The sequence below is a fragment of the Dendrobates tinctorius genome, unplaced genomic scaffold (genome assembly GCF_039654945.1).
Source record: "Dendrobates tinctorius isolate UK_male_01 unplaced genomic scaffold, ASM3965494v1 ptg000152l, whole genome shotgun sequence".
NCBI classification, from domain to species: Eukaryota; Metazoa; Chordata; class Amphibia; order Anura; family Dendrobatidae; genus Dendrobates; species Dendrobates tinctorius.
Genome location: NW_027361819.1, coordinates 1,208,146 through 1,229,346, shown reverse-complemented (window position 1 = coordinate 1,229,346; position 21,201 = coordinate 1,208,146). Strand labels below are relative to the sequence as shown.

At 45.8% G+C, this 21,201-nt stretch overlaps 2 protein-coding genes across 2 annotated transcripts in view; both read left to right on the top strand.

Annotated features, from left to right (window-relative positions):
• Positions 1-4,501: 4,501 nt before the first annotated feature.
• Positions 4,502-13,270, top strand: LOC141050670 (arylamine N-acetyltransferase 2-like). The gene is made up of 2 exons (XM_073547271.1): positions 4,502-4,574; positions 12,041-13,270. The coding sequence occupies exons 1-2, from the start codon at positions 4,509-4,511 to the stop codon at positions 12,857-12,859; spliced, it is 885 nt and encodes a 294-aa protein (XP_073403372.1). The 5' UTR covers positions 4,502-4,508; the 3' UTR covers positions 12,860-13,270.
• A 4,713-nt stretch (positions 13,271-17,983) lies between these two features.
• Positions 17,984-21,201, top strand: part of LOC141050668 (uncharacterized) — a 60,279-nt gene continuing 57,061 nt past the window's right edge. Inside the window, exon 1 of the mRNA XM_073547269.1 lies at positions 17,984-20,012. The gene's annotated coding sequence lies outside the window, so the exon portion shown is untranslated. The remainder of the gene's footprint in view (positions 20,013-21,201) is intronic.

Genomic DNA, 21,201 nt, shown 5'->3' with positions numbered 1-21,201 from the left:
ACCCCAAAAGACTGCAAGGAAAGCTGGAGAGACAGAGCCCAAAAGACTGCAGAGAAAGGTGGGAGAGACAGACCCCAAAAGACTGCAGAGAAAGCTGGAGAGACAGACCCCAAAAGACTGCAGAGAAAGCTGGAGAGACAGACCCCAAAAGACTGCAGGGAAAGGTGGGAGAGACAGACCCCAAAAGACTGCAGAGAAAGCTGGAGAGACAGACCCCAAAAGACTGCAGAGAAAGGTGGTCCTAGAAAGTACTGAATCAGGGGCTGAATACACATGCACGGCACAATTCTTTATATATATTTGTATATTATATTTGTAAATTAGAAAACCCGGTATTATTTATTTTACGCTTCACAAATACTTATGACTTTGGGTTGGTATCACATAAAATCTCAATAAAATACATTTAAGTTTGTGGGTGTAACGTGAAAAAATGTGGAAAAGTTCATGAGGTGTCAGATTTCCAAGACTTTCACATCCACCCATCAAAGGAGAGAAGCAGCTCATTGTAACAAATGCTAAGAGCAAAGTTTACCCTGCTCAGACACCTGGAGGACTGTTTACATTATATCTGAAGTTCGGAGGCGGCTTGGCAGGAAACCAGCGATCGCTCAGCAGCCCAATACCCTCCGGTAGGAAACGTCCTGCCCTGAACTTGCTCTGACGTTTATCCGCAAACGTGAACTCTGTACTGTATATGTGGAAGCCATAAGACGGCTCTTCACCCTGAAGATTCCACATCCCGCAAGAACTTTTTGAAGGTGGGTGATCTGGGACACGTGGACTTCTGTGCAGCGGGGGCTCAGCTTGTATCCCACCCTCGGCCTTATATACAGCTTGTATCCCACCCTCGGCCATATATACAGCTTGTATCCCACCCTCGGCCTTATATACAGCTTGTATCCCACCCTCGGCCTTATATACAGCTTGTATCCCACCCTCGGCCTTATATACAGCTTGTATCCCACCCTCGGCCTTATATACAGCTTGTATCCCACCCTCGGCCTTATATACAGCTTGTATCCCACCCTCGGCCTTATATACAGCTTGTATCCCACCCTCGGCCTTATATACAGCTTGTATCCCACCCTCGGCCATATATACAGCTTGTATCCCACCCTCGGCCATATATATAGCTTGTATCCCACCCTCGGCCATATATACAGCTTGTATCCCACCCTCAGCCTTATATACAGCTTGTATCCCACCCTCAGCCTTATATACAGCTTGTATCCCACCCTCGGCCATATATATAGCTAGAGCGCAGCTCCGCTCTATAGTAATGTAGCTGAAATGTAGAAATCAGCAATGAAGGGAGGAGAGGAACAGATCAGGAAACCGGACCAACCGGGAATTCTGGGGACACAAGATAACACATGGAAGATAATATCTACTGGCCTGGCTGTAACATATATAAGGGAACCTAGACTTATATATATATATGTATAAAGTCATACTGCTCATGTTATAACGGGAAAAATATAATAAATGAAAGATTAATATTATCTGGACTAATAGTTATATTCTTGTACATAGGGGCAGTATTATAGTAGTTATATTCTTGTACATAGGGGCAGTATTATAGTAGTTATATTCTTGTACATAGAAGCAGTATTATAGTAGTTATATTCTTGTATATAGGGGGCAGTATTATAGTAGTTATATTCTTGTACATAGGGGCAGTATTATAGTAGTTATATTCTTGTACATAGAAGCAGTATTATAGTAGTTATATTCTTGTATATAGGGGGCAGTATTATAGTAGTTATATTCTTGGACATAGGGGCAGTATTATAGTAGTTATATTCTTGTACATAGGGGCAGTATTATCGTAGTTATATTCTTGTACATAGAAGCAGTATTATAGTAGTTATATTCTTGTATATAGGGGGCAGTATTATAGTAGTTATATTCTTGTACATAGGGGCAGTATTATAGTAGTTATATTCTTGTACATAGGAGCAGTATTATAGTAGTTATATTCTTGTATATAGAGGGCAGTATTATAGTAGTTATATTCTTGGACATAGGGGCAGTATTATAGTAGTTATATTCTTGGACATAGGGGCAGTATTATCGTAGTTATATTCTTGTACATAGAAGCAGTATTATAGTAGTTATATTCTTGTATATAGGGGGCAGTATTATAGTAGTTATATTCTTGTACATAGGGGCAGTATTATAGTAGTTATATTCTTGTACATAGGGGCAGTATTATAGTAGTTATATTCTTGTATATAGGGGGCAGTATTATAGTGGTTATATTCTTGTACATAGGGGCAGTATTATAGTAGTTATATTCTTGTACATGGGGCAGTATTATAGTAGTTATATTCTTGTATATAGGGGGCAGTATTATAGTGGTTATATTCTTGTACATAGGGGCAGTATTATAGTAGTTATATTCTTGTACATGGGGCAGTATTATAGTAGTTATATTCTTGTACATAGGGGGCAGTATTATAGTAGTTATATTCTTGTACATGGGGCAGTATTATAGTAGTTATATTCTTGTACATAGGGGGCAGTATTATAGCAGTTATATTCTTGTACATAGGGGCAGTATTATAGTAGTTATATTCTTGTACATAGGAGCAGTATTATAGTAGTTATATTCTTGTACATGGGGCAGTATTATAGTAGTTATATTCTTGTACATAGGGGGCAGTATTATAGCAGTTATATTGTACATAGGGGCAGTATTATAGTAGTTATATTCTTGTACATAGGAGCAGTATTATAGTAGTTATATTCTTGTACATAGGGGGCAGTATTATAGTAGTTCTATTCTTGTACATAGGGGGCAGTATTATAGTAGTTATATTCTTGTACATAGGGAGCAGAATTATAGTAGTTATATTCTTGTACATAGGGGGCAGTATTATAGTAGTTATATTCCTGTACACAGGGGCAGTATTATAGTAGTTATATTCTTGTATATAGGGGGCAGTATTATAGTAGTTATATTCTTTTACATAGGAGCAGTAATATAGTAGTTATATTCTTGTACATAGGAGTAGTATTATAGTAGTTATATTCTTGTACATAGGAGCAGTATTATAGTAGTTATATTCTTGTACATAGGGGCAGTATTATAGTAGTTATATTCTTGTACACAGGGGCAGTATTATAGCAGTTATATTCTTGTACACAGGAGCAGTATTATAGTAGTTATATTTTTGTACATAGGGGCAGTATTATAGTAGTTATATTCTTGTACATGGGGGGCAGTATTATAGTAGTTATATTCTTGTACATGGGGGGCAGTATTATAGTAGTTATATTCTTGTACATGGGGGGCAGTATTATAGTAGTTATATTCTTGTACATAGGAGCAGTATTATAGTAGTTATATTCTTGTACATAGGAGCAGTATTATAGTAGTTATATTCTTGTACATAGGGGCAGTATTATAGTAGTTATTTTATTGTACATAGGGGCAGTATTATAGTAGTTATATTCTTGTATATAGGTGCAGTATTATAGTAGTTATATTCTTGTACATAGGGGGCAGTATTATAGTAGTTATATTTTTGTACATAGGGGCAGTATTATAGTAATTATCTTCTTGTACATAGGAGCAGTATTATAGTAGTTATATTCTTGTACATAGGAGCAGTATTATAGTAGTTATATTCTTGTACATAGGGGCAGTATTATAGTAGTTATTTTATTGTACATAGGTGCAGTATTATAGTAGTTATATTCTTGTATATAGGTGCAGTATTATAGTAGTTATATTCTTGTACATAGGGGGCAGTATTATAGTAGTTATATTTTTGTACATAGGGGCAGTATTATAGTAATTATCTTCTTGTACATAGGGGCAGTATTATAGTAGTTATATTCTTGTACATAGGGGGCAGAATTATAGTAGTTATATTCTTGTATATAGGGGCAGTATTATAGTAGTTATATTCTTGTACATAGGGGGCAGTATTATAGTAGTTATAGTCTTGTATATAGGAGCAGTATTATAGTAGTTATATTCTTGTACACGGGGGCAGTATTATAGTAGTTGTATTCTTGTCCATGGGGCAGTATTATAGTAGTTATATTCTTGTACATAGGAGGCAGTATTATAGTAGTTATATTCTTGTACATAGGAGCAGTATTATAGTAGTTATATTCTTGTACATAGGGAGCAGTATTATTGTAGTTATATTCTTGTACATAGGGGCAGTATTATAGTAGTTATATTCTTGTATATAGGGGGCAGTATTATAGTAGTTATATTCTTGTACATAGGGGGCAGTATTATAGTAGTTGTATTCTTGTCCATGGGGCAGTATTATAGTAGTTATATTCTTGTACATAGGAGGCAGTATTATAGTAGTTACATTCTTGTACATAGGAGCAGTATTATAGTAGTTATATTCTTGTACATAGGGAGCAGTATTATTGTAGTTATATTCTTGTACATAGGGGCAGTATTATAGTAGTTATATTCTTGTACATAGGAGGCAGTATTATAGTAGTTTTATTACTATTCTGGGCACAATAAATATATGTGTGGCCATATTATCTTACAGGACACTTGCCACACAATGGATTTGAATGCGTACTTCCAGATGGTGAGTTTGACAAATTCTGGACATCCTTCTCTCTCAGCATTACGAGAATTACACCGCCAACATGTACTGTACACTCTGTTCCGATAGAAGGTCTCAGCATACACAGCGGAGAAAAAATCTTGAATGTTTCATGGATATACCACAAAATTGTAGTTAGACGACGAGGAGGTTTCTGTTATGAGGACAATGGTCTTTTCTTGTGGGTGCTCCAACAACTGGGCTACCGAACACACGTATTGTCGTCAAAGGTGAGAAACAGAATAATTGGCTTTTTCACTCCCCCATTTGGCCATATGATATTGGTAGTTAACCTCGAGGGAAGAAGATGGCTTTGTGATATCAGTTTTTGGGGAATAATTTGTTGATCCGTTTCCACTGGAGGCCGAGTGGGAAGAGGACCAGGACAGTGGTGTATATCATTTACACGTAAAAGGAGATGAGTGGTACATGGAGAGGAAGGAAGAAAACGACTGAGAAGTCTCTATAAGTTCACCCTGGAGGAGAGGACATTTGAGGATTTCCGGGAAATGTGTGAATTTCAGCAGACGTCTCCCAGTTGTATATTTGTTCAAAAATCCATATGTTCCCTACAACTCCCACGAGCAAGACTGACGTATATAGGACGGCAACTTAAAACCACCGAGTACACCAAGGGCGGTGGAAGTGTGAAGACCACTCGAAAACTTACTGATGAGATCCCAGGAATACGCAGATAAATTTGGGATTGCCCTGTGTCACGGGGTCCTTCTCTGGTATCACACAATCAACGGAGCAAGCGAAGAGTGAACAATTCCAAGACCTTTATTCAGGCAAAAATACGAAAAGGTCCATATTCAGTCCACCACACAAATGATAAGATAGTCCAGAATAAGAATGCAGTCCAGTAACAGGAAAAATGTCCAGGGAAACGAGATTCCAAAACTCTAGCACCAGAGGATAAAAAATGGGTCCTTCTCTCTGAAATGCAGTCTTTACACGATCCTGTCCACACCGGAACCGACCCGCCCAGCTCCTGTTCTCTCCCCACCCCCCTCCCCGTCCAGGGGCAGCCAAACAAGCTGGGGCGGGTCTCTAGGCCTCCCAGAGGAGAACAAAGGGCCTTAGAGGAGAACAAAGGGCCCCAGGGATCAATGCACCACAGGGGGTCACCAAGAGACAGACACAGCAAGGCTGCAGACCCACAATGCAACAAGAGAAACACCATGAAAATAACTGAAATAGAAAAATAGGAATATACAAAAAAAAATGACATCCACATAGCATATCACACCATCACAACCTCTCCCCCCCATAATAAGTGAGCACACCATGAGGTCTACACAGACCTCTGGCCTGCCTACTTTAGTCCACATTGCTCAACCATTTATAGTTCCTTATATAGTGACAGGGGTAGGTCGGCCTGGGGAGCCTATGGTTCTACTTGTCGAGACAGTCCATCGGCGTTCTGGTGTTGGCTTCCCCGCTTGTATTGGATGGAGAAGCTGTAGGGTTGTAAGGACAAGCTCCACCACAGCAATCTTCCATTGTCCCCTGATACGCGATTCAGCCATGTGAGGGGGTTGTGGTCTGTAACAATTGTAAAGTCTCTGCCATACAAGTATGGCTGCAATTTTTTTAGCACCCATACGATGGCAAGGCACTCCTTTTCAATAGTGGCATAGGCCACTTCCCGATCCAGTAGTTTCCGACTGGCAAAAACAACAGGATGTTCTTCTCCGGCGGGGTTCACTTGACTGAGTACTGCCCCAATCCCAAAGGTGGATGCATCTGTCTGCACGAGGAACCTGCATTTATAATCCGGGGCAGCCAAACCAGGAGCAGTGACGAGGGCAGTCTTTAACGCTGAAAAGGCATCCTCGCATGCAGTCGTCCAGGTCACATTCCTAGGCATGTTCTTGCGGGTCAGGTCGGTTAGGGGCTTGGCCACGGTGCTGAAATTAGAAACAAATTTGCGATAGTAACCAGCAGTTCCTAAAAATGCAAGTACCTGCTTTTTAGTCTGGGCTCTACACCAGTTGCTAATGGCTTCCACCTTGGCAGGCTCAGGCCTTAGTGTCCCACCCCCTACTCTATGCCCGAGGTACTGCACCTCAGCCATGCCTATTTGGCACTTATCAGGGCGAATGGTCAGTCCTGCTGTAAGGATACAGTCCAGCACTATGCCCAAGTGTTTAAGATGTTCCTCACAGGTTGTGCTAAAAATGGCAATGTCGTCTAAGTAAGCACAGGCAAAGTCCTGACATTGATGTAGCAGTCGATCCACCAGTCTCTGGAAAGTAGCTGGGGCATTTTTCATCCCAAAGGGCATTCCCAGGAACTCATAAAGCCCAAATGGAGTAATGAAGGCTGAGCGCTCCCGAGCGTCCTCCGTTAGGGGTATCTGCCAGTACCCCTTGCTCAAGTCTAACATGGTCACAAATTGGGCACTGGCCAGACGATCCAATAGATCATCAATCCTGGGCATGGGATAAGCATCACTCTTGGTGGCATCATTTAGTCGTCTGTAATCAACGCAGAATCGTGTTGTACCATCCTTCTTGGGGACCAGGACGACAGGAGAGGCCCAAGAACTGTGAGATGGCTGAATAACTCCCAGTTGTTTCATCTCCAGTTCGTTCTTTATCATGCCCTGAACAGCCTCTGGAACCCGGTAGGCAGCCTGCTGGATGGGGTGTTGTCCGGGGGTTTCCACATGGTGACTGGTGAGAGTAGTCTTCCCCGGCTTTGAGGAAAAAGCAGCAGCCCTCGGCCTTAGTACGGCGACAATATCGTCTGTTATGATTGAGTCACCGGAGGAGGAAATCAAAAATACAGGCTAAGTCCAGAACACCGAGAGGTTGGTAGCTAGCGGATTGCAGACCCCTGATCCTATACACCACAACTAACAGTAGCCGTGGGGGGTTCCTACGGTGGTCCTAGACCCCTCGATCACAGCTGGAGATCTAAATAAACCTAAAGAAGGAAAGGGGATATCTAAACTTCCCCAGAGCAGACCCCAAAGCAATAGGCAGCCCCCAACATGTATTGACGGTGAAAACAGGAGAAAACACAAGCACAGATGGAAAGACAGGCTGAGCAAACGATGGGGCCCTTGCTAACTAGATAGGACAGGACAGAAAAGCTGCTGTTTGCAATAACGCAAAAACCCTACCAAAAAAATTGCCAATCGTCTGATAGGAAAAAAGGCCCTGAAGTCACTAGATTTCTAAATACCTATATCAGCCCTCAGGTATATTCTGCAAACAGAGCAAAAAAAAAGCAATTGATCAGAGACCAAAAATGGAGTCCAGCCAGTCCTAGCCAGGCTGGCTGAACACAGACACTAAGTAAACCAGACAAAATCTCATGAAACAACAGAAGAGCAAACTTAGCTTTAGCAGACTGGAATAAACTGGAGGCCAAAGCTCTGAGCAGAGAAGTATCACCAGCAACCCAGCAGGGCGTCGGCAGCCTTATATCCACTCAGAGATTCCGGGTGGCCAATCAGACTCCACCTGATCTGATGACAAGTCTCTCCCATTCAGATCAGCTTCACCACCCCCCTTCACCAGCAGAGGGAGTTCATCAGACATCAGAGGTGAAGGAGAAAATGAGCTCATAACAATCGTCCTTTTGTATATCCGATAAATGGGAGCCCAGGGGCACTTGTTCCAGTGATCCTCTCGCTTGGGCAACCTGGAGGAGATCTGGGAGATACTCGTCGGCGGCGGTATCACTAGGGGGGTGGCAGACAGCTAGAACAGGCAGAGATCGGTCGTGGTAGTCTTTCAGCATGTTAATGTGTACGTTTTTCTATCGTCGACCACTAGAGTCCAGGGCAATAACATAGTGTCATTAATTTTCTTGACAACCTGATAAGGGCCTTCCCACACTGCTTAAAGCTTGTTGGCAGGGGAAGCAGTAATCATGAGCACTTGCTGTCCTTCCATAAATTCCTGGTTCCTGGCGTTACGGTCAAACCAGGTTTTTTGTCTGGACTGGGCCATTCGCTGATGTTCTTTAGCGAAGGTAGCTAGCTGGGCGAGACGGTCTCTGAGCTCTAGAACATAGGGAACGATGGCCATTCCGGTATCTGAGATGTCTCCCTCCAAATGTTCTTTCAGAAGAGTGAGAGGCCCACGGACCTTCCGGCTAAACAGTAGTTTGAAGGGAGAGAACCCTGTGGACTCTTGGGGAACCTCCCGATAGGCGAAGAGGAGATGTGGCAGGTACTTTTCCCAGTCTTTTTCAACATCAACAAAAGCCCTCAGCATATTTTTTAGGGTTCCATTAAAGCGTTCACATTGTCCGTTGGTCTGTGGGTGGTATGGGGTGGTGCGAATGGCTCGAACACCACAGGTATGCCATAGGGACTGGACCAGATCTGACATGAACTGAGTGCCTTCATCCGACAATATTTCACTAGGAAACCCTACCCGGGTAAAGATGGTAACAAGGGCCTCGGCTACCTTTACTGCTGTAATACTGGACAGGGCCACGGCTTCAGGATACCTAGTGGCATAGTCCACCACGGTCAGGATATATTTTTTCCCCGACCTGCTGGGGTGGGCCAGAGGACCTATGATGTCGACGGCTACACGTTGAAATGGTTCCTCAATTATGGGCAGGGATTGCAGGGGTACCTTATGTCGAGCTCCTGGATGCCGCATTCGCTGGCACACATCGCAGGTGCGGCAATAATGGGCTACCGACTGCGAGACTCCCGGCCAGTAAAAACTTTGGGTGAGTCTCTTTTCAGTCCTTTTTCTCCCTTGATGCCCAGCCAAGGGGATGTCATGGGCCAGTTGAAGTAGCTGTGCCCTGTACTTCTGAGGGACAATGAGTTGCCTGGTCGTTGCGTCAGGGTTGCCCTGGTCACTGCCCTTTGTTACACGATAATACAGTCCGTTTTCTCGAGTGAAGCCATCCCCATTATCTCCCAAGTGCCCAGTTTCTGCCTTTCGCCTAAGGGCTGCTAAGGTAGTGTCACCCTCTATTTCTCTCCTAAACTCCTCTCTGTCCCAAGACTCTCCCAATGTAGTAGCAGCGAAAGTATTGTTTACCAACTCTGATGCGGTTCGTGGTGGTTGCTCCCCGGTGGGGTCCGGATGACGTAGTGCTTGAAGGGCCTGTAGTCGGGTGACTGCTCCCACAAATTGGCACTGTAACTCCCCAATGTCGTTCCCAAGGAGGATATCTGCAGGAAGTCCTCCCATAACTCCAATCCAACACAGTTTTTCTCCACAACCATAATCCAAACGCACAGAAGCTTGCTGTATATATTTGCGGGCACCGCCCGCCAGGACAATGGGAATTCCCGGACCCTGGTAAATTGCCTCGGGTCGAACCACACGGGGGTCACCGATAGTCAAGAATGCCCCCGTGTCTCTAAATCCTGACACTTTGTATCCATCAATAAAGACATCCTGCAAGTGGCGTTGCTGTTGCTCTGAGTAGGGGCGTGGGGCTCCCTCCGAATACTTGAGGGACAGCCAGACTGAAAATGTCCAGGTTGCCCACACCCATAACACCTCCTCTCTGTGATACCCCCAGGTCGTGGTCGGAACTGTTGGGGCCTAGGATTGTGAGGCGTGATTGTCATCGGCTTGCGACTAGGTGGAAGGGCAGATATAATTGGAGGGGGACGGGGCGCGGGAGCAGGCCGTGGTTCATTGTCCAGAAGCCTCCTCCATTGCGGCCGGATAGTAAGGGCTTCATCGGCCAGGGCTGCAGCTCTATCCACTGCAGCTCTATCCACGGTACACGGCGTGCGCTCCCGGACCCATTCCCGTACCTCTGCAGGGCACTTGGCAAGACATTGTTCTATAAGGAACGCCTGTATAACATCTTCCACAGTAAAGGCGTTTTCTGCTTCCAGCCATCTCCGACATGCCTCGGACATGTTATGTGCATACATCCTAAACGATCCTCCCGTGGTGCATGGGAGGTCTCGGATCTTGGCCCTATATGAGTCTGGGGTGATAGCATGGTAATCCAGGATAGTCCGCTTTACAATGTTATAATCCCGATTTCGCAGTGCATCAATGGTTCGGTAAGCCTCCGCCATGCTTCCGTTCAGGAGCCCCACTAACAAACGCATCCAGCTAGAGTGGGGCACCTCCATCACAGCACACTGCTGCTCAAAGTCTTTGAAGAACCCCTCCACATCTCCGGAAGCCTCATCAAATGGCTTAAACTCTGTCCGGGTGATCCGTACAGGCTCCCGGATTGTTGGGGTTACACTCCCTTTTTCAAGCTCCATTGCTTCCTGTCTCCGCTGTGCCCGGCGGGCAGCCTCCTCCTTGTACTCCTGAGAGACGCCGGGGCCCAGAACCGCCATCTCTTCTTCGTACCACACCAACCACTGGCTTTTCTGGAAGGGGATCCCTGTCTCCAGTGCTCGTCCTTCAGACATCTGGGAGGAGGTGGCCGGGCTAGCGCCCACCAGTAGATTGATTAAGTCCTCTTTAGTCAGTCCCTGGTAGTTCAGGCCCAGGTCTCTGGCTCTCTCCTGTAAACTGCATACAGTCCAATTTCTGTACTCACTCTGTGGGTGGTTCTCCATTGGGTTACGCTCTGTTGATCCCACTGCTGCCAACCAGTTGTCACGGGGTCCTTCTCTGGTATCACACAATCAACAGAGCAAGCGAAGAGTGAACAATTCCAAGACCTTTATTCAGGCAAAAATACGAAAAGGTCCATATTCAGTCCACCACACAAAGGATAAGATAGTCCAGAATAAGAATGCAGTCCAGTAACAGGAAAAATGTCCAGGGAAACGAGATTCCAAAACTCTAGCACCAGAGGATAAAAAATGGGTCCTTCTCTCTGAAATGCAGTCTTTACACGATCCTGTCCACACCGGAACCGACCCGCCCAGCTCCTGTTCTCTCCCCACGCCCATCCAGGGGAAGCCAAACAAGCTGGGGCGGGTCTCCAGGCCTCCCAGAGGAGAGCAAAGGGCCTTAGAGGAGAACAAAGGGCCCCAGGGATCAATGCACCACAGGGGGTCACCAAGAGACAGACACAGCGAGGCTGCAGACTCACAATGCAACAAGAGAAACACCATGAAAATAACTGAAATAGAAAAATAGGAATATACAAAACAAAATGACATCCACATAGCATATCACACCATCACATCCTGAGTGGAAAACTGATTATCAAAGATGAAGATATTGTAATACCAAAGACACATCAACCAGTAAGGTTCATGATTGCTGTCTTGTGCGTTAAAATGACAGTAGTTATGTAGTACATGCCATGCATGGTCTTCTTCTGATCATATTCCCTGTAATGAGTAATCAGCCTAATAAAGAAAAAATGTACTTCACATACCATACATTAAAGATATTGAGCCCAATATATAATAGTGAAAACTTTTTTTAGAGTTCGGATCTTTCAGCAGTTTCTCTTTTTACATTTCACAGTAGGGTTAATTTAGGAAAAGTGAACCAGTTGATTAATGAATTTAATTTTTTTTCTAGGACTCTTCTTCTAAGTTGGACCTGAACACCTATCTCCAGAGAATCGGAATTGCAGATTACACAGCAGTTTCCCAGACGCCATCACTTTCTAAGTTACGGACTATACATCGCCAGCATGTGCTCTCTGTCCCCTTTGAAAGCCTCAGTATCCACAGCGGGGAGAAAATCCTTCTGGACGTTGACTGGATTTATGAGAAGATTGTCCTGAAAAAGCGTGGAGGCTTCTGTTTCGAAAACAATGGTCTTTTCTTGTGGGTCTTGCAGCAATTGGGCTACCAGCCACGAGTGTTATCAAGCAGTGTGAAGAACGTAGCGACCGGTCTGTATGAAGCTCCCCTCTCGCATATGATGATGACAGTGAACCTTGAGGGAAGGAGATGGTTGTGCGATGTTGGTTTTGGGGACGGAATCATGGAACCATTCCCTCTGGAGGCCGGGTGGGAAGAGGAGCAGGACTGTGGTGTCTATCGGTTACAAGTAGATGAAGATGAGTGGCACTTACAGAGGAAGGAGGAAAACGTCTGGAAGACTCTCTACAAGTTCACACTCGAAGAGAGGACATTTGAGGATTTCCGGGAACTGTGTGAACTTTACCAGACGTCGCCAAGTTCATTCTTTGTCCAAAAATGCTTTTGTTCCCTACGGCTCCCACATGGACAATTAACGTACATGGGACACCGACTAATAAGCACCAAGTACACAAAAGGAGGTGGAAGTGTGAAGACCACACAAGAACTCACTGAGGAGGAGATTCCAGCTCTACTCAGAGACAAATTTGGGATTGTCCTCAGAGGAAAACTAACACCAAAAGATGAATAGCCGCCGATCAAAATGGATCTATTGTTATACTTCTACATGCACTATATGTACGGGGCGCAATGTCTTTATAGCTTCTTTTTTTAACTTTAGACGAATGAAAACCCCACCCTAAATCACTCAAAACTTGTTACCCTGGGATCACAGACGTCAATCACCTGTTTATCAAGGGATTCAACTCTCACCCATCTGTATAGACCGAAATCAATAAGCATTTGCATATCTTCACCTCATTTAAGGTTGTGCTGAGAATTTCTGCTGGAAGAGGGGAGAAAGAGCTTCTTCATTCAATGAGGGGAGAAAGAGCTGCTTCATTCAATCCATAACCAGAAACTATGCACGAAGTCAACGAAAGCCTTCTGATTTTTGTGTAAAAAAATAAATAAATAAAATTAATTATTATGCTGAAAACCACTTACTTGTATCTCATCGATGAAATGAAGATAAAAAAAAAGCAATTTTGACTATTGTGGCGATTTCGTTTTTATAGCGTCCACTGGGTTATAAAATGAACTTGTCGATTTGACTTTCCGGGTCAGTGAAAAAATGATGCTACTAGGATAATAATATATTTGGAGATTTGTAAAAAAAAAAAAAATGCTTTGGGTCTCCATTTCTGAGACTTTTTTGCGTGATATGTCGGCTCCAAAAAAGATGTTTATGGTTGGATTAATTTGGTAAATCTCTGAATTCAAAGTGAACAAGTGAGTTTAAAGTGCAGCACTTTCCCAATCAAGTGACACAACAATCAATAATGGTGTTGGAGACAACATCATCAAATCGCAAACCTACTCCGCTAGTCAGGGGTCTTACTTTTCATGACAAAAAAGACACAACCCAACTCTAAATTCTTGGATATCAATCTTTTCCTACACTCATCTTGCCACCAAGTAGGACTTGGAAGTTGTCCTAACTAACTACATTATTATGGGAAGATCAAAACACAGGACGGTTACACAAGGCCTATTTGTTTGTAGGTATTGTGATAAAACACTCCGGGATCGCCTTTGCTGGGGTCAAAGGTCACGTGCGTTCAGCATGAAACTCAGGCGCAGAGCTGGGATTCGGGTGTTTCTGACCCTGGGTCAGGTTTATTAATGGTGAAAGCAATGCATAAAGAAATAAAACATAAAACAAATCCTTGCCTGTTCGGCACTAACTAAACAATGGACAACCTAACTACCAACTGGCGGGCTTCTCCCGTCCAGACAAACCACAGTTGCAGTGGGCACTGCCTTCACTCACGTGTGTCTCTCACACAGACAGGCTCTCTGTGTTCCCAGGCTGAGACACTCACACAACCACCTGGCATCCTTTTATATTCACCTCCCATTATTCATTAGTAAGCAGGTGCGATACTGACCAGACTAGGCCACATAGGAAAGGAATCTGGGCGAGATATACCTGCCTTCATCCACTATTCCCACATGATTCTCACATATCCCCTCCCTCTGCTCAGACCACTCCGGTCGAGCAATGACACCCGCCAAACAGAGCACTCGGGACAGGGCATCTGCATTCCCCATCTGTACCCCTGGGCGGTGCTCCACCGTAAAAGTGTAGGCCTGCAGGGCAAGGAACCACCGGGTCACCCGGCTATTCCGTTCCTTGTTCAAGTGCACCCACTTGAGAGGGGCATGGTCAGTGGTCAGCCTGAACTTTCGGCCCACCAGGTAATATTTGAGGGCCTCTAGAGCCCACTTAATGGCGAGGCACTCTTTTTCTATGACTGCATACCTTTGCTCGTGTTTATTCAGCTTCCTGCTGAGATAGAGGACTGGGTGTTCCACTCTGTCCCTCACTTGTGAGAGTACGGCCCCCATACCGGTATCAGAGGCATCCGTTTGTTCCACAAACTCGCTGCGGAAGTCCGGAGTCACCAGTACGGGCTGAGAGCAAAGTGCCCGTTTTAGGCTATGGAAGGCTTCTTCAGCCGCTAAACTCCATTTAATCATGACGGAGTCTTTCCCTTTTGTAAGATCCGTCAGGGGGGTAGCGATGACTGCAAAATTGGGTATGAACCGGCGACAATAGCCGGCGATCCCCAGGAAGGCTTGCACCTGCTTCTTGTTGACAGGTTGTGGCCAGTCCTGAACCTCCTGAATCTTATCAACCTGGGGTTTAACAACACCCCTCCCAATTACATACCCAAAATACCGGGCTTCTTCTAGCCCGATGTGACATTTCTTGGGGTTCGCGGTTAGACCTGCCTCCCACAGGTCGTCAATCACAGCTTGTACTTTCTGGAGATGAGTCTCCCAGTCCAAGCAGTACATGACAATGTCGTCCAAATAGGCCGAAGCGTACTGCCTATGTGGCCTCAGGACTCGATCCATCAGTCTCTGGAAGGTTGCCGGTGCCCCGTGCAGTCCAAACGGCATATACACATACCGAAATAAACCTTCCGGCGTAGCAAATGCCGTCTTTTCTCTGGCAGCCTCAGCCAGAGGGATCTGCCAATACCCCTTTGTTAGATCTAGGGTCGTAATATACCGGGCTTTTCCTAACCGATCTATTAACTCGTCGACCCGGGGCATAGGATAGGCATCAAATTTTGAGACCGCATTCAGTTTCCTGAAGTCATTGCAGAACCGGATGGTGCCGTCCAGTTTAGGAATTAGCACAATCGGGCTGGACCAAGCACTGTGCGATTCCTCAATGACTCCTAACTCTAACATTGCCTTCACTTCTCGGGAAACGGCTTCACGGTGCGCTTCCGGGATTCGGTAGGGCTTTACGTGAACTGTGACACCAGGTTCCGTTACGATGTCATGTTTCATTAGCATAGTCTGCCCGGGTTTTTCTGAAAAAAACTTTTGGTTGTGAAGTAGAAACTGCCTGACCTCAGTCTTTTGCCGCTCCGAGAGAGTCTCTGCAACCCGTACCTCCGGTACAGTATGCGAGCAGACAGGATGGGCCAGCTCCGCTGACAAGGCAGACCGATCCTTCCAGGGCTTTATCAGATTTACATGATAAATCTGTTCAGGTTTCCGTTTACCTGCCTGGTATACTTTGTAGTTTACTTCACCAACTCTTTCCTTAATCTCAAAGGGGCACTGCCACTTTGCCAGGAACTTACTGTCCACCGTGGGGACCAGGATCAACACCCTATCTCAGGGTGCAAACGTACGGATCTTGGCGCCCCTATCATAGATTCTTTTTTGGGCTCCTTGAGCCTGTATCATGTGTTCTTTGACGATAGGCATAACAGCCGCAATACGGTCCTGCATTTGTGTGACGTGATCTATTACCGTTTTAAACGGAGTGACCTGACCCTCCCAGGTTTCTTTTGCAACGTCTAACAGTCCGCGAGGACGTCGGGCGTACAATGACTCGAAAGGCGAGAATCCCGTGGAAGACTGGGGTACTTCCCTGATGGCAAAAAGCAAATACGGAAGTAAATAGTCCCAGTTCTTCCCATCCTTGTCTATCACCTTTCTCAGCATCTGCTTCAGAGTTTTATTGAACCGTTCGACCAACCCGTCTGTTTGAGGGTGATACACGGATGTGCGTAACGGTTCAATTTGTAACAATCGGCAGAGCTCCTTCATTACCCTGGACATAAAGGGGGTCCCCTGTTCGGTGAGTATCTGTTTTGGTATACCGACCCGACTAAACACATGCACCAGTTCCTTGGCAATCGTCTTGGTGGCTGTGTTACGCAAAGGGATGGCCTCCGGGTAACGAGTGGCATAATCCAAGATGACCAGGATATGTTGGTGTCCACGTGCAGACCGTGGAAGGGGCCCAACTAAATCCATCCCAATCCTCTCAAACGGGACTTCAATAATAGGTAGGGGTACCAAAGGGCTACAGAACCGGGGCTTAGGTGCAGAGGCTTGGCAGTCAGGACAAGACTCACAATATACACGAATATCGTGATGCATGCCTGGCCAAACAAAACAGTGTAATATCCTTTCGGTGGTTTTCTGGACTCCCAGGTGACCTCCCATCACATGTCCGTGGGCCAGGTCCAGCACCTGCCGCCGGTAGGGTTTTGGCACGACTAATAGTTGCACCGTATCTTCCCCCTTTTTCTCTATCTGATAGAGTAAATCATTCTCCAGAACCATGTAAGGATATGCCAGCCTAGAGCCAGGTTCTACGGGTACCCCATTTATCACTTTTACATTTGTCCTAGCCTGAGAAAGGGTAGGATCCCTTATTTGCTCGCTTTGGAAGTCATCTTTCTGAACTTCTAAATCCGGCAAACGGGGAGGTGGACGGCTGTCGGCCTCCTCCTCTTCCCCGGTCTCCTCCGTATCACCCGCCATGACTGAAAACGGGAACTGCAGGTCATTTCCCGCAGACTCTTCCCCCTAGTCTTCCGGGGAGACCTCTTCCAGAGGTTCGGGACCCACCCGCGCCCTGGCAGAAGAATCATGTACACTATTACCCGAGGGCATCAACTGATTCTCCCACAATTGCCAGAAGTGGGGAAAATCCCGGCCCTGGATAACATCATGCAATAACGCCGGGACGAGTCCCACTTTATGTTGCACAGACCCATAGGAAGTAGTAATGCATATGACCGCGGTGAGGTACGAACAGGTGTCTCCATGCACACACGTTACAGAAAATTTGTCTGATGGTCCAGTCGGGGCTGACACCAGACTGGCCTTCACCAGAGTCACCACACTTCCCGAGTCTAACAATGCCACCACCTTTTTGCCATCAACAGTTAAATCACACAAGTGTTTTTCCACATCCTTTTGACCGGCATTCACACTCACTACCCGTGCAACCATAGACATGCGGTTTTTAGAGTCTGTGAGGTCGCACTGCATGGGTTCAGTAGTGACCGGACAGTTCGCAGCAATATGTCCCATCTCTTGGCAGCGGAAACACCTAACGGGCCCCTTGCTTAGACCATAGTTCGTTACTCTCGACCTCGCAGTGCGGACAGTCCCGTTTTCCTCCCCCACTGTCTTAGGGATTTTTCCTTCTCCCCTACTCCCTGGAACAGTCTTACCGGTTCCACGTGGAGATGATGAAGAACGAGGTGGGGTAGCGTCGTCTCGGAGTCCTTCCGCCACGGAGTAACGTTCAACCAGATCCACCAGTTGATCTGCCGTCGTAGGATTTCCATGGCTTACCCACTTCCTCAGGGCTGGCAGTAGAGCTCTCAGGTACTTGTCCATGACAACTCTCTGGATTATCTCTGGGGCTGTCAGCACCTCGGGTTGTAGCGACTTCTTCGTCACATGGATCAGGTCGAACCTCTGTGACCGCGGTGGTTTATCCGGCTGATAAGTCCATTGATGCACTCTCTGTGCACGGACAGCGGTCGTCACTCCCAGCCGGGCCAAGATCTCGGCTTTCAATTTGTCAAAGTCCTGCGCGGCTTCAGGCTCTAAGTCATAATAAGCCTTTTGGGCCTCACCGGAAAGAAACGGGGCAATCAGGCCGGCCCATCGTGCCTTCGGCCATTTTTCTCGCACCGCCGTCCGTTCAAACGTGGTCAGGTATGCCTCGACGTCATCTTCGGTCGTCATCTTCTGCCAGTACCGACTCACGTAAATCACTCTCGACTCGGCTTCCAGGTTAAGCTCAGGTAAGCTTGCCAAGCGCTGCGCCACCTGCTGGAGAAGCGAACGATCGGTAACTGTCATGTCCACCAACTCCTTCAGCTGGGCCATCATCACCCGATTAGCTTCTTGCTGGACGGCGGTGGACTGTACCAGCGCTTTCACCACGTCCTCCATGCTCATGCTTGCAACGTGATGCCCGCATTCTCCACCACAATGTGATAAAACACTCTGGGATCGGCTTTGCTGGGGTCAAAGGTCACGTGCGTTCAGCATGAAACTCAGGCGCAGAGCTGGAAATCGGGTGTAACTGACCCTGGGTCAGGTTTATTAATGGTGAAAGCAATGCAAAAGGAAATAAAACATAAAACAAATCCTTGCCTGTCCGGCACTAACTAAACAATGGACAACCTAACTACCAACTGGCGGGCTTCTCCCGTCCAGCCAAACCACAGTTGCAGTGGGCACTGCTTCCACTCACGTGTGTCTCTCACACAGACAGGCTCTCTGTGTTCCCAGGCTGAGACACTCACACAACCACCTGGCATCCTTTTATATTCACCTCCCATTATTCATTAGTAAGCAGGTGCGATACTGACCAGACTAGGCCACATAGGAAAGGAATCTGGGCGAGATATACCTGCCCTCATCCACTATTCCCACAGGATTCTCACAGTATGATGTAAAAAAAACCCTCCATCAAGCCATGGCAACTTGATGGATGACCGATGTGTAGGATGATCCATCTTGTGCAAGCGTAGATAGGTCCACCAGGGTCTTCTCCACCATTATCTTGATAGTATTCAGCCATCGGGTTTGAGGTCTTCCTCTTCTCCTTGTCCCTTCTATTCTTCCCACCATGATTCCCCACCGTCACACATGGTGGTAGCAGCATCCTACTGTGGGGATTTCTTCAGCAGGGGCAGGGAACCTGGCTACAGATGATGGAAAGATGGATGGAGCTAAATACAGGGCAATCCTGGAAGAAAACCTGTTAGGCTAGTCCCAAATCCCAGAGAATCTGGGACAAGACGTGAAAATTACTGATCATAGACGTCTCCATCCAATGTCACTGAGCGAGAGCGAGGGGGCAAAGAAGAAGGGAGAAAGATGAGCAAAGCCGGTAGAGACAGACCCCAAAAGACTGCAACAGTGATTGCAGGGATAGGTGGTCCTACAAAGTCCTGACCCAGGGGGACTTTATACTAATGCACCTCACAATTTTCAGATTTCTGTTTGCAAAATAATTAGAAAACCCTGTATGATTTCCCTTACATTTCACAAATACTTAATAATTTGTGTTGGGATCACATAAAATCCCTATAAAATACATTTAACTTTGTGGGTGTAATGAGAAAAAAATGTAGAAAGGTTCACAGGGTATGAAGACTTTTTGAAAGCACCGTATATCCACCCATCGAAGGAGAGAAGGACCTTGTTCAAAAAAATGCTGAGAGCAAAGTCGGCTTGGCAGGAACCCAGCGATCCCGCAGCAGCGCAATAACCGTCCAGTAGGAAACGTCCTGCCCTGAACTTTATCGACAAATGTGAACTCTGTACTGTCTATGTGGAAGCCATAAGACGACTCTTCACCCTGAAGATTCCACAACCTGCAAGAACTTTCGAAGGTGAGTGATCTGGGACACATGTGGACTTCTGTGCTGCTGGGGCCCAGGTGTTATACTGCCCTCAGGAATATACAGCTATGACGCAGCTCCGCTCTGTAGTAATGTAGCTGAGTGATAGAAATGTGCAATGGAGGAAGGAGAGGAACAGATCAGGAAACCGGACTAATAACACATGGAGGATGATATCTACTGGCCTGGCTGTAACATACAGTGGGGCAAAAAAGTATTTAGTCAGTCAGCAATAGTGCAAGTTCCACCACTTAAAAAGATGAGAGGCGTCTGTAATTTACATCATAGGTAGACCTCAACTATGGGAGACAAACTGAGAAAAAAAAATCCAGAAAATCACATTGTCTGTTTTTTTTTTCATTTTATTTGCATATTATGGTGGAAAATAAGTATTTGGTCAGAAACAAGCAATAAAGATTTCTGGCTCTCACAGACCTGTAACTTCTTCTTTAAGTGTCTCCTCTTTCCTCCACTCATTACCTGTAGTAATGGCACCTGTTTAAACTTGTTATCAGTATAAAAAGATACCTGTGCACACCCTCAAACAGTCTGACTCCAAACTCCACTATGGTGAAGACCAAAGAGCTGTCAAAGGACACCAGAAACAAAATTGTAGCCCTGCACCAGGCTGGGAAGACTGAATCTGCAATAGCCAACCAGCTTGGAGTGAAGAAATCAACTGTGGGAGCAATAATTAGAAAATGGAAGACATACAAGGCCACTGATAATCTCCGTCGATCTGGTGCTCCACGCAAAATCCCACCCCGTGGGGTCAGAATGATCACAAGAACGGTGAGCAAAAATCCCAGAACCACGCGGGGGGACCTAGTGAATGAACTGCAGAGAGCTGGGACCAATGTAACAAGGCCTACCATAAGTAACACACTACGCCACCATGGACTCAGATCCTGCAGTGCCAGACGTGTCCCACTGCTTAAGCCTGTACATGTCCGGGCCCATCTGAAGTTTGCTAGAGAGCATTTGGATGATCCAGAGGAGTTTTGGGAGAATGTCCTATGGTCTGATGAAACCAAACTGGAACTGTTTGGTAGAAACACAACTTGTCGTGTTTGGAGGAAAAAGAATACTGAGTTGCATCCATCAAACACCATACCTACTGTAAAGCATGGTGGTGGAAACATCATGCTTTGGGGCTGTTTCTCTGCAAAGGGGCCAGGAT